This window comes from Procambarus clarkii, chromosome 85 (assembly GCF_040958095.1).
Source record: "Procambarus clarkii isolate CNS0578487 chromosome 85, FALCON_Pclarkii_2.0, whole genome shotgun sequence".
NCBI classification, from domain to species: domain Eukaryota; kingdom Metazoa; phylum Arthropoda; class Malacostraca; order Decapoda; family Cambaridae; genus Procambarus; species Procambarus clarkii.
Window position 1 is genome coordinate 13,115,703 of NC_091234.1, and position 15,761 is coordinate 13,131,463.

The 15,761-nt window shown below is 44.4% G+C and overlaps 1 protein-coding gene across 1 annotated transcript in view; it reads right to left on the reverse strand.

Moving 5' to 3' along the window:
* Positions 1-221: 221 nt before the first annotated feature.
* LOC138358693 (uncharacterized) overlaps positions 222-15,761 on the reverse strand; it is a 31,352-nt gene continuing 15,812 nt past the window's right edge. The window contains exons 4-18 of the mRNA XM_069316848.1: positions 8,981-9,389; positions 8,163-8,686; positions 6,510-6,642; positions 4,889-5,140; positions 4,598-4,762; positions 4,077-4,178; positions 3,843-3,926; positions 3,450-3,590; positions 2,967-3,092; positions 1,962-2,339; positions 1,671-1,835; positions 1,067-1,168; positions 833-916; positions 440-580; positions 222-289 (exon numbers count right to left, since the gene is read on the reverse strand). Coding sequence (XP_069172949.1) covers positions 222-289; positions 440-580; positions 833-916; positions 1,067-1,168; positions 1,671-1,835; positions 1,962-2,339; positions 2,967-3,092; positions 3,450-3,590; positions 3,843-3,926; positions 4,077-4,178; positions 4,598-4,762; positions 4,889-5,140; positions 6,510-6,642; positions 8,163-8,686; positions 8,981-9,389 — 2,874 coding nt within the window. The remainder of the gene's footprint in view (positions 290-439; positions 581-832; positions 917-1,066; positions 1,169-1,670; positions 1,836-1,961; positions 2,340-2,966; positions 3,093-3,449; positions 3,591-3,842; positions 3,927-4,076; positions 4,179-4,597; positions 4,763-4,888; positions 5,141-6,509; positions 6,643-8,162; positions 8,687-8,980; positions 9,390-15,761) is intronic.

Sequence of the window (15,761 nt, forward strand, 5' to 3'; positions counted from 1 at the left end):
TCATAAGGAGAGAGTGGGGAGTCACAGCGGCTCGAGTGGGTGTGTGCACGTGACAACGAGGCTAAGTGTTGGAGCCGCATCCCCTGAACGTGTGACGTTGAGCCCCTCTCCAAGAGCCAGAAGCGCCAAGGGTGATCTCCTAGTATAAGCACTCTGCCGAGTTGTGGGTTGGGTTGTCCATAGAGAAGGATCAACGACGACAACACCAACCAACCCACAGTCTATATAATACTGATGGACTGCAACACACCTGCAACAGCCATATGTGCCTCATTGGACTGCAACAAATCTGCAACAGCCGCATGTGCCTAACTGATGGACTGCAACACATCTGCAGCAGCCACGAGTGCCTCACTGATGGTCTGCAACACACCTGCAGCAGCCACAAGTGCCTCACTAATGGTCTGCAACACACCTGCAGCAGCCACATGTGTCTCACTGATGGACTGCAGCACATCTGCAGCAGCCACATGTGCCTCACTGATGGACTGCAAAACATCTGCAGCACCCGTATGTGCCTCACTGGTCTGCAACACATCTGCAGCAGCCACAAGTGCCTCACTGATGGTCTGCAACACACCTGCAGCAGCCACATGTGCCTCACTGATGGACTGCAACACATCTGCAGCAGCCACAAGTGCCTCACTGATGGTCTGCAAAACACCTGCAACAGCCACATTCGTCTCACTGATGGACTGCAGCACATCTGCAGCAGCCACATGTGCCTCACTGATGGACTGCTACACACCTGCAGCAGCCACATGTGCCTCACTGTTGGACTGCAACACACCTGCAGCCGCCACCTGTGCCTCACAGATTGACTGCAACACACCTGCAACCGCCACATGTGCCTCAGTGATGGACTGCAACACACGTGCAACAAACACATGTGCCTCACTGATGAACTGCAACACACCTGCAACAGCCACATGTGCCTCACTGATGGACTGCAACACACCTGCAGCAGCCACATGTGCCTCACTGATGGAATGCAACACACCTGCAACAGCCACATGTGCTTCACTGATGAACTGCAACACACCTTCAGCAGCCACATTTACCTGACTGATGGTCTGCAACATATCTGCAGCAGCCACATGTGTCTCATTGATGGACTGCAACACATCTGCAGCAACCACATGTACCTTTCTGATGGACTGCAACACACCTGCAACAGCCACATGTGAATCACTGATGAACTGCAACATACCTGCAGCAGCCACCTGTGTCTCACTGATGGACTGCAACACACCTGCAACAGCCACATGTGCCTCACTGATGAATTGCAACACACCTGCAGCAGCTACCTGTGACCCACTGATGGACTGCAACACACCTACAACAGCCACATGTGCCTCACTGATGGACTGCAACACACCAGCAACAGCCACATGTGTCTTCTTGATGAACTGCAACACACCTGCAGCAGCCACATTTACCTCACTGATGGTCTGCAACATATCTGCAGCAGCCACATGTGTGTCACTGATGGACTGCAATACATCTGCAGCAGCAACATGCACCTCACTGATGGACTGCAACACACCTGCAGCAGCCACCAGTGCCTCACTGATGGACTGCAACACACCTGCAACAGCCACATGTGCCTCACTGATGAACTGTAACACACCTGAACCAGCCACATGTGCCTCTGATGGACTGCAACACACCTGCAACAGCCACATGTGCCTCACTGATGAACTGCAACACAACTGCCACAGCCATCTGTGCCTCACTGAACTGCAACACACCTGCAGCAGCCACCTGTGCCTCACTGACGGACTGCAATACACCTGCAGCAGCCTTATGTGCCTCGCTGATGAACTGCAACACACCTGCAACATCCACATGTGCCTCACTGATGAACTGCAACACACAAGCAGCAGCCACCTGTGCCTCACTGACGGACTGGAACACACCTGCAACAGCCACATGTGCCTCACTGATGAACTGCAACACACCTGCAGCAGCCATCTGTGCCTCATTGATGGACTGCAACACACCTGCAACAGCCACATGTGCCTTACCGATTGACTGCAACAAACCTGCAACAGCCACATGTGCCTTCTTGATGAACTGCAACACACCTGCAACAGCCACATGTGCCTTCTTGATGAACTGCACCATATCTACAGCAGCCATATGTGCCTCTCTGATGGACTGCAACACACCTGTAACAGCCACATGTGCCTCACTGATGGACTGCAACACACCTGCAGCAGCCACATTTACCTCACTGATGAACTGGAACACACCTCTAACAGCCACATGTGCTTCACTGATGAACTGCAACACACCTGCACCAGGCACTTTTACCTCACTGATGGACTGCAACACACCTGCAACAGCCAAATGTGCCTCACTGATGGACTGCAAAAAAATGCAACAGCCACACGTGCCCCACTGATGAACTGCAACACACCTGCAGCAGTCACCTGTGCCTTACTGATGGACGTCAACACACCTGCAACAGCCACATGTGCCTCACTGATGGACTGTAACACACCTGCAACAGCCACATGTGCCTCACTGATGAAATGCAACACACCTGCAGCAGCGACCTGTGCCTCACTGATGGACTGCAACACACCTGCAACGGCCACATGTGCCTCACTGATGAACTGCAACACACCTGCAACAGCCATGTGCCTCACTGATGGACTGCAACACACCTGCAACAGCCACATGTGCCTCACTGATGGACTGCAATACACCTGCAACAGTCACATGTGCCTCACTGATGGATTGCAACACACCTGCAGCAGCCACATGTGCTTTACTGATGAACTGCAACACACCTGCAACAGTCACATTTACCTCACTGATGGTCTGCACCATATCTGCAGCAGCCACATGTGCCTCACTGATGGACTGCAACACACCTGCAACAGCCACATGTGCTTCACTGATGGACTGCAACACACCTGCAGCAGCCACACGTGTCTCACTGATGGACTGCAACACACCTGCAACAGCCACATTTACCTCACTGATGGACTGCAACACACCTGCAGCAGCCACATGTGCCTCACTGATTAACTGCAACAAACATGCAACAGCCACATGTGCCTCACTGATGGACTGCAACACACCTGCAGCAGCCACATGTGCTTCACTGATGAACTGCAACACACTTGCAGCAGCCACATGTCTCTCACTGATGGACTGCAACACACCTGCAGCAGCCACATTTACCTCACTGATGGTCTGTAACCTATCTGCAGCAGCCACATGTGCCTCACTGATGGACTGCAACACACCTGCAACAGCCATATGTGCCTCACTGGACTGCAACAAATCTGCAACAGCCGCATGTGCCTAACTGATGGACTGCAACACATCTGCAGCAGCCACGAGTGCCTCACTGATGGTCTGCAACACATCTGCAGCAGCCACAAGTGCCTCACTGATGGTCTGCAACACACCTGCAGCAGCCATATGTGTCTCACTGATGGACTGCAGCACATCTGCAGCAGCCACATGTGCCTCACTGATGGACTGCAAAACATCTGCAGCACCCGTATGTGCCTCACTGGTCTGCAACACATCTGCAGCAGCCACAAGTGCCTCACTGATGGTCTGCAACACACCTGCAGCAGCCACATGTGCCTCACTGATGGACTGCAACACATCTGCAGCAGCCACAAGTGCCTCACTGATGGTCTGCAAAACACCTGCAACAGCCACATTCGTCTCACTGATGGACTGCAGCACATCTGCAGCAGCCACATGTGCCTCACTGATGGACTGCTACACACCTGCAGCAGCCACATGTGCCTCACTGTTGGACTGCAACACACCTGCAGCCGCCACCTGTGCCTCACAGATTGACTGCAACACACCTGCAACCGCCACATGTGCCTCAGTGATGGACTGCAACACACGTGCAACAAACACATGTGCCTCACTGATGAACTGCAACACACCTGCAACAGCCACATGTGCCTCACTGATGGACTGCAACACACCTGCAGCAGCCACATGTGCCTCACTGATGGAATGCAACACACCTGCAACAGCCACATGTGCTTCACTGATGAACTGCAACACACCTGCAGCAGCCACATTTACCTGACTGATGGTCTGCAACATATCTGCAGCAGCCACATGTGTCTCATTGATGGACTGCAACACATCTGCAGCAACCACATGTACCTTTCTGATGGACTGCAACACACCTGCAACAGCCACATATGAATCACTGATGAACTGCAACATACCTGCAGCAGCCACCTGTGTCTCACTGATGGACTGCAACACACCTACAACAGCCACATGTGCCTCACTGATGGACTGCAACACACCAGCAACAGCCACATGTGTCTTCTTGATGAACTGCAACACACCTGCAGCAGCCACATTTACCTCACTGATGGTCTGCAACATATCTGCAGCAGCCACATGTGTCTCACTGATGGACTGCAATACAGCTGCAGCAGCAACATGCACCTCACTGATGGACTGCAACACACCTGCAGCAGCCACCAGTGCCTCACTGATGGACTGCAACACACCTGCAACAGCCACATGTGCCTCACTGATGAACTGTAACACACCTGAAACAGCCACATGTGCCTCCTGATGGACTGCAACACACCTGCAACAGCCACATGTGCCTCACTGATGAACTGCAACACAACTGCCGCAGCCATCTGTGCCTCACTGAACTGCAACACACCTGCAGCAGCCACCTGTGCCTCACTGATGGACTGCAATACACCTGCAGCAGCCTTATGTGCCTCGCTGATGAACTGCAACACACCTGCAACATCCACATGTGCCTCACTGATGAACTGCAACACACAAGCAGCAGCCACCTGTGCCTCACTGACGGACTGGAACACACCTGCAACAGCCACATGTGCCTCACTGATGAACTGCAACACACCTGCAGCAGCCATCTGTGCCTCATTGATGGACTGCAACACACCTGCAACAGCCACATGTGCCTTACCGATTGACTGCAACAAACCTGCAACAGCCACATGTGCCTTCTTGATGAACTGCAACACACCTGCAACAGCCACATGTGCCTTCTTGATGAACTGCACCATATCTACAGCAGCCATATGTGCCTCTCTGATGGACTGCAACACACCTGTAACAGCCACATGTGCCTCACTGATGGACTGCAACACACCTGCAGCAGCCACATTTACCTCACTGATGGACTGCAACACATCTGCAGCAGCCACATGTGCCTCACTGATGGACTGCAACACATCTGCAACAGCCACATGTGCCTCACTGATGAATTACAACACCCCTGCAGCAGCCACCTGTGCCTCACTGATGAACTGGAACACACCTGCAACAGCCACATGTGCTTCACTGATGAACTGCAACACACCTGCACCAGCCACTTTTACCTCACTGATGGACTGCAACACACCTGCAACAGCCACATGTGCCTCACTGATGGACTGCAACACACCTGCAACAGCCACATGTGCCCCACTGATGAACTGCAACACACCCGCAGCAGTCACCTGTGCCTAACTGATGGACGCCAACACACCTGCAACAGCCACATGTGCCTCACTGATGAAATGCAACACACCTGCAGCAGCGATCTGTGCCTCACTGATGGACTGCAACACACATGCAACGACCACATGTGCCTCACTGATGAACTGCAACACACCTGCAACAGCCACATGTGCCTCACTGATGGACTGCAACACACCTGCAACAGCCACATGTGCCTCACTGATGGACTGCAATACACCTGCAACAGCCACATGTGCCTCACTGATGGATTGCAACACACCTGCAGCAGCCACATGTGCTTCACTGATGAACTGCAACACACCTGCAACAGTCACATTTACCTCACTGATGGTCTGCACCATATCTGCAGCAGCCACATGTGCTTCACTGATGGACTGCAACACACCTGCAACAGCCAAATGTGCTTCACTGATGGACTGCAACACACCTGCAGCAGCCACATGTGTCTCACTGATGGACTGCAACACACCTGCAACAGCCACATGTGCCTCACTGATGGACTGCAACACACCTGCAGCAGCCACATGTGCCTCACTGATGAACTGCAACACACCTGCAGCAGCCACATGTGCCTCACTGATGGACTGCAACACACCTGCAGCAGCCACATGTGCTTCACTGATGAACTGCAACACACCTGCAGCAGCCACATGTGCCTCACTGATGGACTGCAACACACCTGCAGCAGCCACATGTGCTTCACTGATGAACTGCAACACACTTGCAGCAGCAACATTTACCTCACTGATGGTCTGTAACATATCTGCAGCAGCCACATGTGCCTCACTGATGGACTGCAACACACCTGCAACAGCCATATGTGCCTCACTGATGGACTGCAACACACCTGCAGCAGCCACATGTGCTTCACTGATGAACTGCAACACACTTGCAGCAGCAACATTTACCTCACTGATGGACTGCAACACATCTGCAGCAGCCACATGTCCCTCACTGATGGACTGCAACATATCTGCAGCACCCGTATGTGTCCTCACTGATGGACTGCAACACATCTGCAGCAGCCACATTTACCTGACTGATGGTCTGCAACATATCTGCAGCAGCCACATGTGTCTCACTGATGGACTGCAACACATCTGCAGCAACCACATGTGCCTTTCTGATGGACTGCAACACATGCAACAGCCACCTGTGTCTCACTGATAGACTTCAACACACCTGCAACAGCCACATGTGCCTCACTGATGGACTGCAACACATCTGCAGCAGCCACATGTGATGTGGGGAAATCTGGCTCCAGTATAATACTAAGAAAATGTATAATTATGTGAATGTAAAATAATGATAAATTCTAAGATAGCTCGAAGGACCAGAATGAGTAATTAAATGAGAAATCAGTGGCTTATAGATCTATGATTATATGAATAAATTCTATTAATTAAGCAATGACTGTAAATTATATAATTCTAGAGCCAGCCTCCCATGACACAATTTGGTGGGGGGGGTATTCTATAAGATTAATCTATGTGAAACATATATTATGCAATAATAATAATTATAATATATGCACACATAAATAATGAGTAAAATGTATAATGCAAAATACTACTGCCATATGAAGATTAATAATGCATAACTGGCAGTATCAGACATGTAGATATATATATCGATATGGACTCTAAATAATAAACTACTATCTACAATGAAAACTGATTATGTCTCAGCTGTGACAGAGGACGTAGATGCAGTCCACTGTACGTCTGGCTGGAAACAGTTTGAGATAGTGTTAAGTTGGCGCACGTGAGGGTATAGCGGTCACACGCTTCCTCAGGGTGTTGCACCATGCTGCAATAATGATAATCCCGTAATTTCCACCTCCAAACTAGTATTCACACACATATACGGTAATATCTAAATATTTGGAGGGGAAAGAGCTGCACTTACATGAGATTATTTTATACGCCCACATCATAACGACATGGCACCTACATGATCTTATTTAAGAGCTCGTTAAATAGAACAAATGAGGTAAAAATGCCTGCCGAACTGGTGTCCGTGATTCTGGGAAGCTACGTCCTCAATCTGGCATCCAAAGATGTTCGGATGCCGGTTGGATGAGAAGATTTTGGACCGCTTACGGAGCACCACTTGTTGATCGCAAATATGGCGAGAGTCCTCTCTTTCTCTCCTTCCCCAAAGTCGCGCATGCGCAATAGCTCGCCGTGAGGATTCGAGCATAAATTATATTTATTTATTAACGCTAAATAGGGAAGGGGGCTTGTATGAACACTCTTGATGATTAAGATAAATATTTTATGTGGTGATGTTTAATTCTCACAGTGCACGTCAGTTAATGTAGACGGCACAAATAAAACAATACGGGCTTGGTGGTGGAAATGATGTTAGATTATGATATGATTTACTGGAACAGCGATTAAGCTGGGTAAAGAAATTCCAGTAAACTATTGTATACTAAAAGTAAACCTATTACTAAATTATTATTCCTAATAAAGGAAAGTAAATGGTTACATTGGTGTTAGATCTACAGGTATGTGGAAATTTTATCCCCCGTGCGTGGCTGACGCAACACTACACAATTCTAGGAGAAATTACATGATGTTCCACAACCTAATACAGTAAATTCTACAATACTAAACTACGTATTAGTAGCGTTAGTCAATTATTACTCTTAATACAGGAAATACACCTGCCGCAGCCACCTGTGCCTCACTGATGAACTGCAACACACCTGCAGCAGCCACCTGTGCCTCACTGATGGACTGCAACATACCTGCAGCAGCCTTATGTGCCTCGCTGATGAACTGCAACACACCTGCAGCAGCCTTATGTGCCTTGCTGATGAACTGCAACACACCTGCAACATCCACATGTGCCTCACTGATGAACTGCAACACACATGCAGCAGCCACCTGTGCCTCACTGACGGATTGGAACACACCTGAAACAGCCACATGTGCCTCACTGATGAACTGCAACACACCTGCAGCAGCCACCTGTGCCTCACTGATGGACTGCAACACACCTGCAACAGCCACATGTGCCTTCTTGATGAACTGCAACACACCTGCAACACCCACATGTGCCTTCTTGATGAACTGCACCATATCTGCAGCAGCCATATGTGCCTCTCTGATGGACTGCAACACACCTGTAACAGCCACATGTGCCTCACTGATGGACTGCAACACACCTGCAGCAGCCACATGTGCTTCACTGATGAACTGCAACACACTTGCAGCAGCCACATTGACCTCACTGATGGACTGCAACACATCTGCAGCAGCCACATGTGCCTCACTGATGGACTGCAACACACCTGCAACAGCCACATGTGCCTCACTGATGAATTGCAACACACCTGCAGCAGCCACCTGTGCCTCACTGATGAACTGCAACACACCTGCAACAGCCACATGTGCCTCACTGATGGACTGCAACACACCTGCAACAGCCACATGTACCTAACAAATAGACTGCAACATACCTGCAGCAGCCACATGTTCCTCACTGATGGACTGCAACACACCTACAGCAGCCACATTTACCTGACAGATGGTCTGCAACATATCTGCAGCAGGCACATGTGTCTCACTGATGAACTGCAACACATCTGTAGCAACCCCATGTGCCTTTCTGATGGACTGCAACACACCTGCAGCAGCCACCTGTGTCTCACTGATAGACTTCAACACACCTGCAACAGCCACATGTGCCTCACTGATGGACTGCAACACATCTGCAGCAGCCACATGTGCCTCACTGATGGACGGCAACACACCTGCAACAGCCACATGTGCCTCACTGATAGTCTGCAACACATCGGCAGCAGCCACATGTGCCTCACTGATGGACTGCAACACATCTGCAGCAGCCACATGTGCCTCACTGATGGACTGCAACACACTGGCAGCAGCCACATGTGTCTCACTGATGGACTGCAACACATCTGCAGCAGCCACATGTGCATCACTGATGGACTGCAACACATCTGTAGCAGCCACATGTGCCTCACTGATGAACTGCAACACACCTGCAGCAGCCACCTGTGCCTCACTGATGGACTGCAACAGCCACATGTGCCTCACTGATGGACTGCAACTATTATAGTTGTGTGTGTTGGTGGTGTTGTCGTCGTTGATCCTTCTCTACGGACAACCCAACCCACAACTCGGTAGAGTGTTTATACTTTACCAGGAGATCACCCTGGGCGCTTCTGGCTCTTGGAGAGGGGCTCAATGTCACACGTTTACTGGATGCGGCTCCAATACTTAGCCTCGTTGTCACGTGTACACACCCACTCGAGCCGCTGTGACTCCCCACTATCTCCTTAGGTGATATGATTTCCTCAATCCCCTTTTGACTTATTAGTATTACCTTCTACCCTGTCCACAGCAGTGGTTCTTGGTTCTTTCTCTCTCTCTCTCTCTTCTTCAGTACTATTTCATGGGAAGCCTCACTAGGACAAGGGCAAACACCAGCAAATTGGAATACATTTACTGGACAAAGCACATATACAATACATACACACATATAATAATAATGAATCCCACACTCTATACTATTTCAGTCAGGTTGCACTCCAACACCATCAGAACTCTATCATCAGCTTATCAAGTGGTATCCTATCTCCTGGTTCACCACCTGATACTATCAACCTCCTCAAGTAGATGAAGTCTACATACACTGTTGCACTATCAACAAGAAATTATATATATATATATATATATATATATATATATATATATATATATATATATATATATATATATATATATATATATATATATATATATATATATATATATATATATATATAATATATGCTTATAATATATATATGCTTAAAACAACCAAGGGATCCACTTAAAGTATTAGTTTACAATAATAGTTTTAATAAATAGCTGTCATTCTAGTTTTATACACAACAGCAATTATGAAACCCTATAGCTAGATATCGTACTGTAATCCACAAGTAGCTACCACACATCTGGCAGCACAGCGGATTATTAGCTGTGTTGATAGGCTAGTCAACTGTCCTCACATCCATCAAATAGCTATCCAAATGTCGCACCTCAATTCATCCATCTAGCAACTTAGCTGGATGCTAGTCACTATATTCATAGCCTAATCATTTCTACACCTCAAAAATAAAAAATCCTACTTTCTAAACCAACACGCGCAAATACATGCATACATACCTACACATACTCCACAACCCATACATTCATAGAAAATAGCCTAGTTTTTTGCCACCATTTCCCCCATTAATCTGACGTGATTTATGCCATACACAGAAAATACAGCAGTTACACGCCAAATATGCCATTTATGCACAAAATATATTATTTACACTCAAAATATACCATCACACAAAAATATGACATTTACATACGAAATATGTCAGTTGCACACAAAAATATACCATTTACACAATTTTGCATGTACACTCAGAGTATGACATTTACACAAAGTATGGTATTTGCACAAATATATCAAAATGCTTATGCATTTAGACAATCAAAAATGCGCTTTCACTAAAATTCCACAATTCCACATACATAATTTTCACAAAATACTCATACATTGTCTCATAAACCAAAATACACTTACACCATAAAGGTCTATTTTTTCAGATTACAGAGCTTACACAAAATACACAATTTTCACACAAAAATACAGTTGCACCAGTTCCACTTCAACAAATTAAAAACACAACTTGCATAAATGCACTATTAGCACAAAAATTATTATAAAACATGGACAATTATTACACAATTTGTGTAATTATTGTACATCTTTGCACAATTAATACAAGAAAACTTGCTATATAATTTCTCGACTTGCACAATGACAATCAATAAACAAAGGTATAAATAAACAATTCGTCCATATGCAATTACACAACATGCGCAATTAATACACAACTTTCACATATATTACACATCTTTCATAATTATTACACAACTTGCACAAATACATATCTAGCACAAGTACGTACAATACATAACTACCCCAAATATGAAAATACACAATTAGCATAAATACACGATTTACACAAATACAATTGCGACATTTACACAAATTGCTCAAAAATAAAATCAATACAGAACTGAATAATACGTAACTAGCACATATTCATTAAATACACAACTAGAAAATTTCCACAAATACATATACAATTAATACATACGACTTGCACAAAACAATACACAATTTATAGAGATATAATCAATACATAATTGCAATAATCATACAACTTATGCAAAATACATAATCTGCACAATTAATACACAAGTATATTAATTGTGCAATATATGTACAAATACAAACACAACCAACTGGGTCAAACAATACACAATTTGCATGATATTTTTCTAAGTATATTTAGGACATTAATTACAATATGCTGAGTTTAACCAACTCCCCAAAAGTCAGAATTTCACATATAAAAAAGGTACATATGACTTCCGATGAGCTCAATATAAAACACATTCATTTTCCATTAATATTTCAACATTATTAGTATTAAACTATTCATCTAACATATGTCCATTGTTTTTAATGTCTTATTAATACCTTCCTTGTCACATCCTCTCAAATCAGGCCACCCATATATACTTATGCAAACCATCTAACAGACTTACTTGTTCTAGCCTTAGTTATGTTAGGGCAGGTAGGGTTAGGTGAAGTCAATATTTTCTATGATAATTTTAAGCAAATTTGCTATATCTTATCAAAAATGCATCCTATTAAAACCTAAATTCATCTAAATCTATAAAAAAAATATACTTATTCTACACAAATTTGATTAAATTTAACCTAGTAAAAGCTAAACTAACTAAATATGAGCATCCCATATCCTCACATACAAGCCTATGTCACCTCTGTCCATACATTACATGAGTTGGCCATATAGCTCGAACCCCAAATAGGAAACTTTACACTATTTCATAAACATGCTAGTTCATGATCCCTAAGATATTATATATATGTCCTTCCCTACACGACCTCATCTAACCTGTCCTAGCATATCTAAACCTAGATTTAGTTCAAATTGGTAAAATTTAAGCTATGCCACCTATATTCAATCTAATTTAAGGCAATTTCCACCAAATATACCCCAATGTTGTGTATCACAACACTGTCAAAGCCCATTGTTACCCACATTTTCTCCTATTCCATCCTACCCTACACAACCTTACCTAACCTATCCTAGCATATCCAAACCTAGATTTGGTTAAAGTCGGCGAAATTTAAGCTATCCCACATATATTCGACCTAATTTAAGGCAATTCCCACCAAATATCCCCAAATGTTGTGTATCACAACACTACCAAAGCCCATTTTTACCTACATTTTCCCCTATTCCATCCTACCCTATTCAACCTTACCTAACATAACCTAGCATATCCAAACCTAGATTTGGTTAAAGTCGGCGAAATTTAAGCTATCCCACATAAATTCGACCTAATTTAAGACAATTCTCACCAAATATCCCCAAATGTTGTGCACTGCCAAATCCCATTTTTACCTACATATTCTCCTATTCCATCCTACCCTATGCAACCTTACCTAACCTAACCTAGCATATCCAAACCTAGATTTGGTTAAAGTTGATGAGATTTAAGCTATTCCCACCTAAATTTGACCTAATTTAAGACAATTCTCACCAAATATATCCAAATGTTCTGTATCATAGCATTGCCAAAGCCCATTTTTTTACCTACATTTTCTCCTATTCCATCCTACCCTACGCAACCTTACCTAACCTATCCTAGCATATTCAAACCTAGATTTGGTTAAAGTCGGCAAAATTTAAGTTATACCATATAAATTTGACCTAATTTAAGACAATTTCCACCAAATATAACCAAAAATGTTTTGGAACATAGCACGGCCAAAGCTCATTTTAGCTGAGTTTTCACCTATTCCAACCTGCCCTAGACAACCATACCCAGCCTCTCCTGGTATATTCAAAGTCAGATTTGATTATAGTTGGCAAAATTTATGCCTTTCCCACCTAAATTTAACCTAATATAAGCCAATTTCCACCGAATATACCCAAATGTTTTGTATCTTAGAATGGCCAAAGTTCATTTCACCCAAGTTTTCACCTATTCCATCTTACCTTACACAGCCTTACCTAACCTGACCTAGCATATCCCAAGCTATATTTGAATAAAGTTCGTGAAATTTATGCTTACTCACCTAAATTCAACCTAATTTAAGACAATTTCTACCCAATATACCCAAAATGTTTTGTTACATAGCTCAGCCAAAGACCATTTTAGCCAAGTTTTCACATATTCCAACCTACTCTACATAGCCTTACCTATCCCTGACCTAGCAGATTTGATTAAAGTTGTTTTGTTTTGGATATGGACCTAACAGCCCCTCTCCTTTAAAACTTGGAACTGTGTTCAATATTGTAGATATAGTGTTGGGTATGTGTTTTGTTTTTACACATCAACCCAACCGTCCTGGACCTAACCTCCCTTCGTCTAACTTCAAATTTATCGTAAATATGGAAGGAACGTGTTGTTTGTGCATCAACCCAACCGTCCTTGACCTAACCTCCATTTATCAAACTTCAAATTTATCATAAATATGGGAGGACCGTGTTATTTGTGCATCAACCCTGCCATCCTGGGCCTAACCTCCCTTTATCTAACTTCAAATTTATTGTATTTATGGGAAGAAGGTGTTGTTTATGCATCAACCCAACCTCCCTGGACCTAACCTCTGATACACGAATCTTGGTTCAATATTGCATCATACTCATAGCATATTTTTTTTCAAATAATTCAACTATCCTCAACCTAACCTCTATTACCTGGGGGGAGGGAGGTTAATGGAAAATATGATAATAATGGGAATTTTCTCTACATCAGTTCAACTTAACCATCCTTAACCTAATCTTAGTTAGAAAGGGATATAACTCACCAAAACTATTTAATTACCATTTACCCAATTTTCCTTATCCTAACCTATAACTAGAGGGTTTAGACCCCCTTAAAGGGGGGTCTAAACCGCCCTTTAAGGAGGGTCTAAATGGGCTTTGGGGGTCTAAATGGGCTTTGGGGGGTCTAAAATTGGGCTTTGGTAGGATGGAATAGGAGAAAATGTAGGTAAAAATGGGCTTTGGTAGTGTTGTGATACACAACATTTGAATATTTGGGGATATTTGGTGGGTTTTAGACCCCCCTTAAAGGGGGGTCTAAACCCTCTAGTTATAGGTTAGGATAAGGAAAATTGGGTAAATGGTAATTAAATAGTTTTGGTGAGTTATATCCCTTTCTAACTAAGATTAGGTTAAGGATGGTTAAGTTGAACTGATGTAGAGAAAATTCCCATTATTATCATATTTTCCATTAACCTCCCTCCCCCCAGGTAATAGAGGTTAGGTTGAGGATAGTTGAATTATTTGAGAAAAAAAATATGCTAAGAGTATGATGCAATATTGAACCAAGATTCGTGTATCAGAGGTTAGGTCCAGGGAGGTTGGGTTGATGCATAAACACCTTCTTTCCATAAATACAATAAATTTGAAGTTAGATAAAGGGAGGTTAGGCCCAGGACGGCAGGGTTGATGCACAAATAACACGGTCCTCCCATATTTATGATAAATTTGAAGTTTGATAAATGGAGGTTAGGTCAAGGACGGTTGGGTTGATGCACAAACAACACGTTCCTTCCATATTTACGATAAATTTGAAGTTAGACGAAGGGAGGTTAGGTCCAGGACGGTTGGGTTGATGTGTAAAAACAAAACACATACCAAACACTATATCTACAATATTGAACACAGTTCCAAGTTTTAAAGGAGAGGGGCTGTTAGGTATCCATATCCAAAACATCACTTTTCTATGAATATGGTTACAATGTTTAACAAAGAACCTAGCAGGTTAGGCACAGTTCGGATAGATTCATATCCAAAACTTCCATTTTCGAAGAAAAATATATAAAATATTCAACAAAGCTCCAAGACTCTTGCAGGTTAGGCACGGGCATTTAGGTTCATATCCAAAAAACATCACTTCTCTGAGTATATGTCGCATCAGAGGTTGGGTCCAGGTTTAGATGGAATGGATGAAAATGTGGGTAAAATGGGTTTTGGCTGTGCTATGATACACAACATTTAGGCATATTTGGTGGAAATTGTCTCCAATTTGGTGGCGATAGCTTAAATTTCCCCAACTTTAATCAAATCTGCTAGGTCAGGGATAGGTAAGGCTATGTAGGGTAGGTTGGAATATGTGAAAACT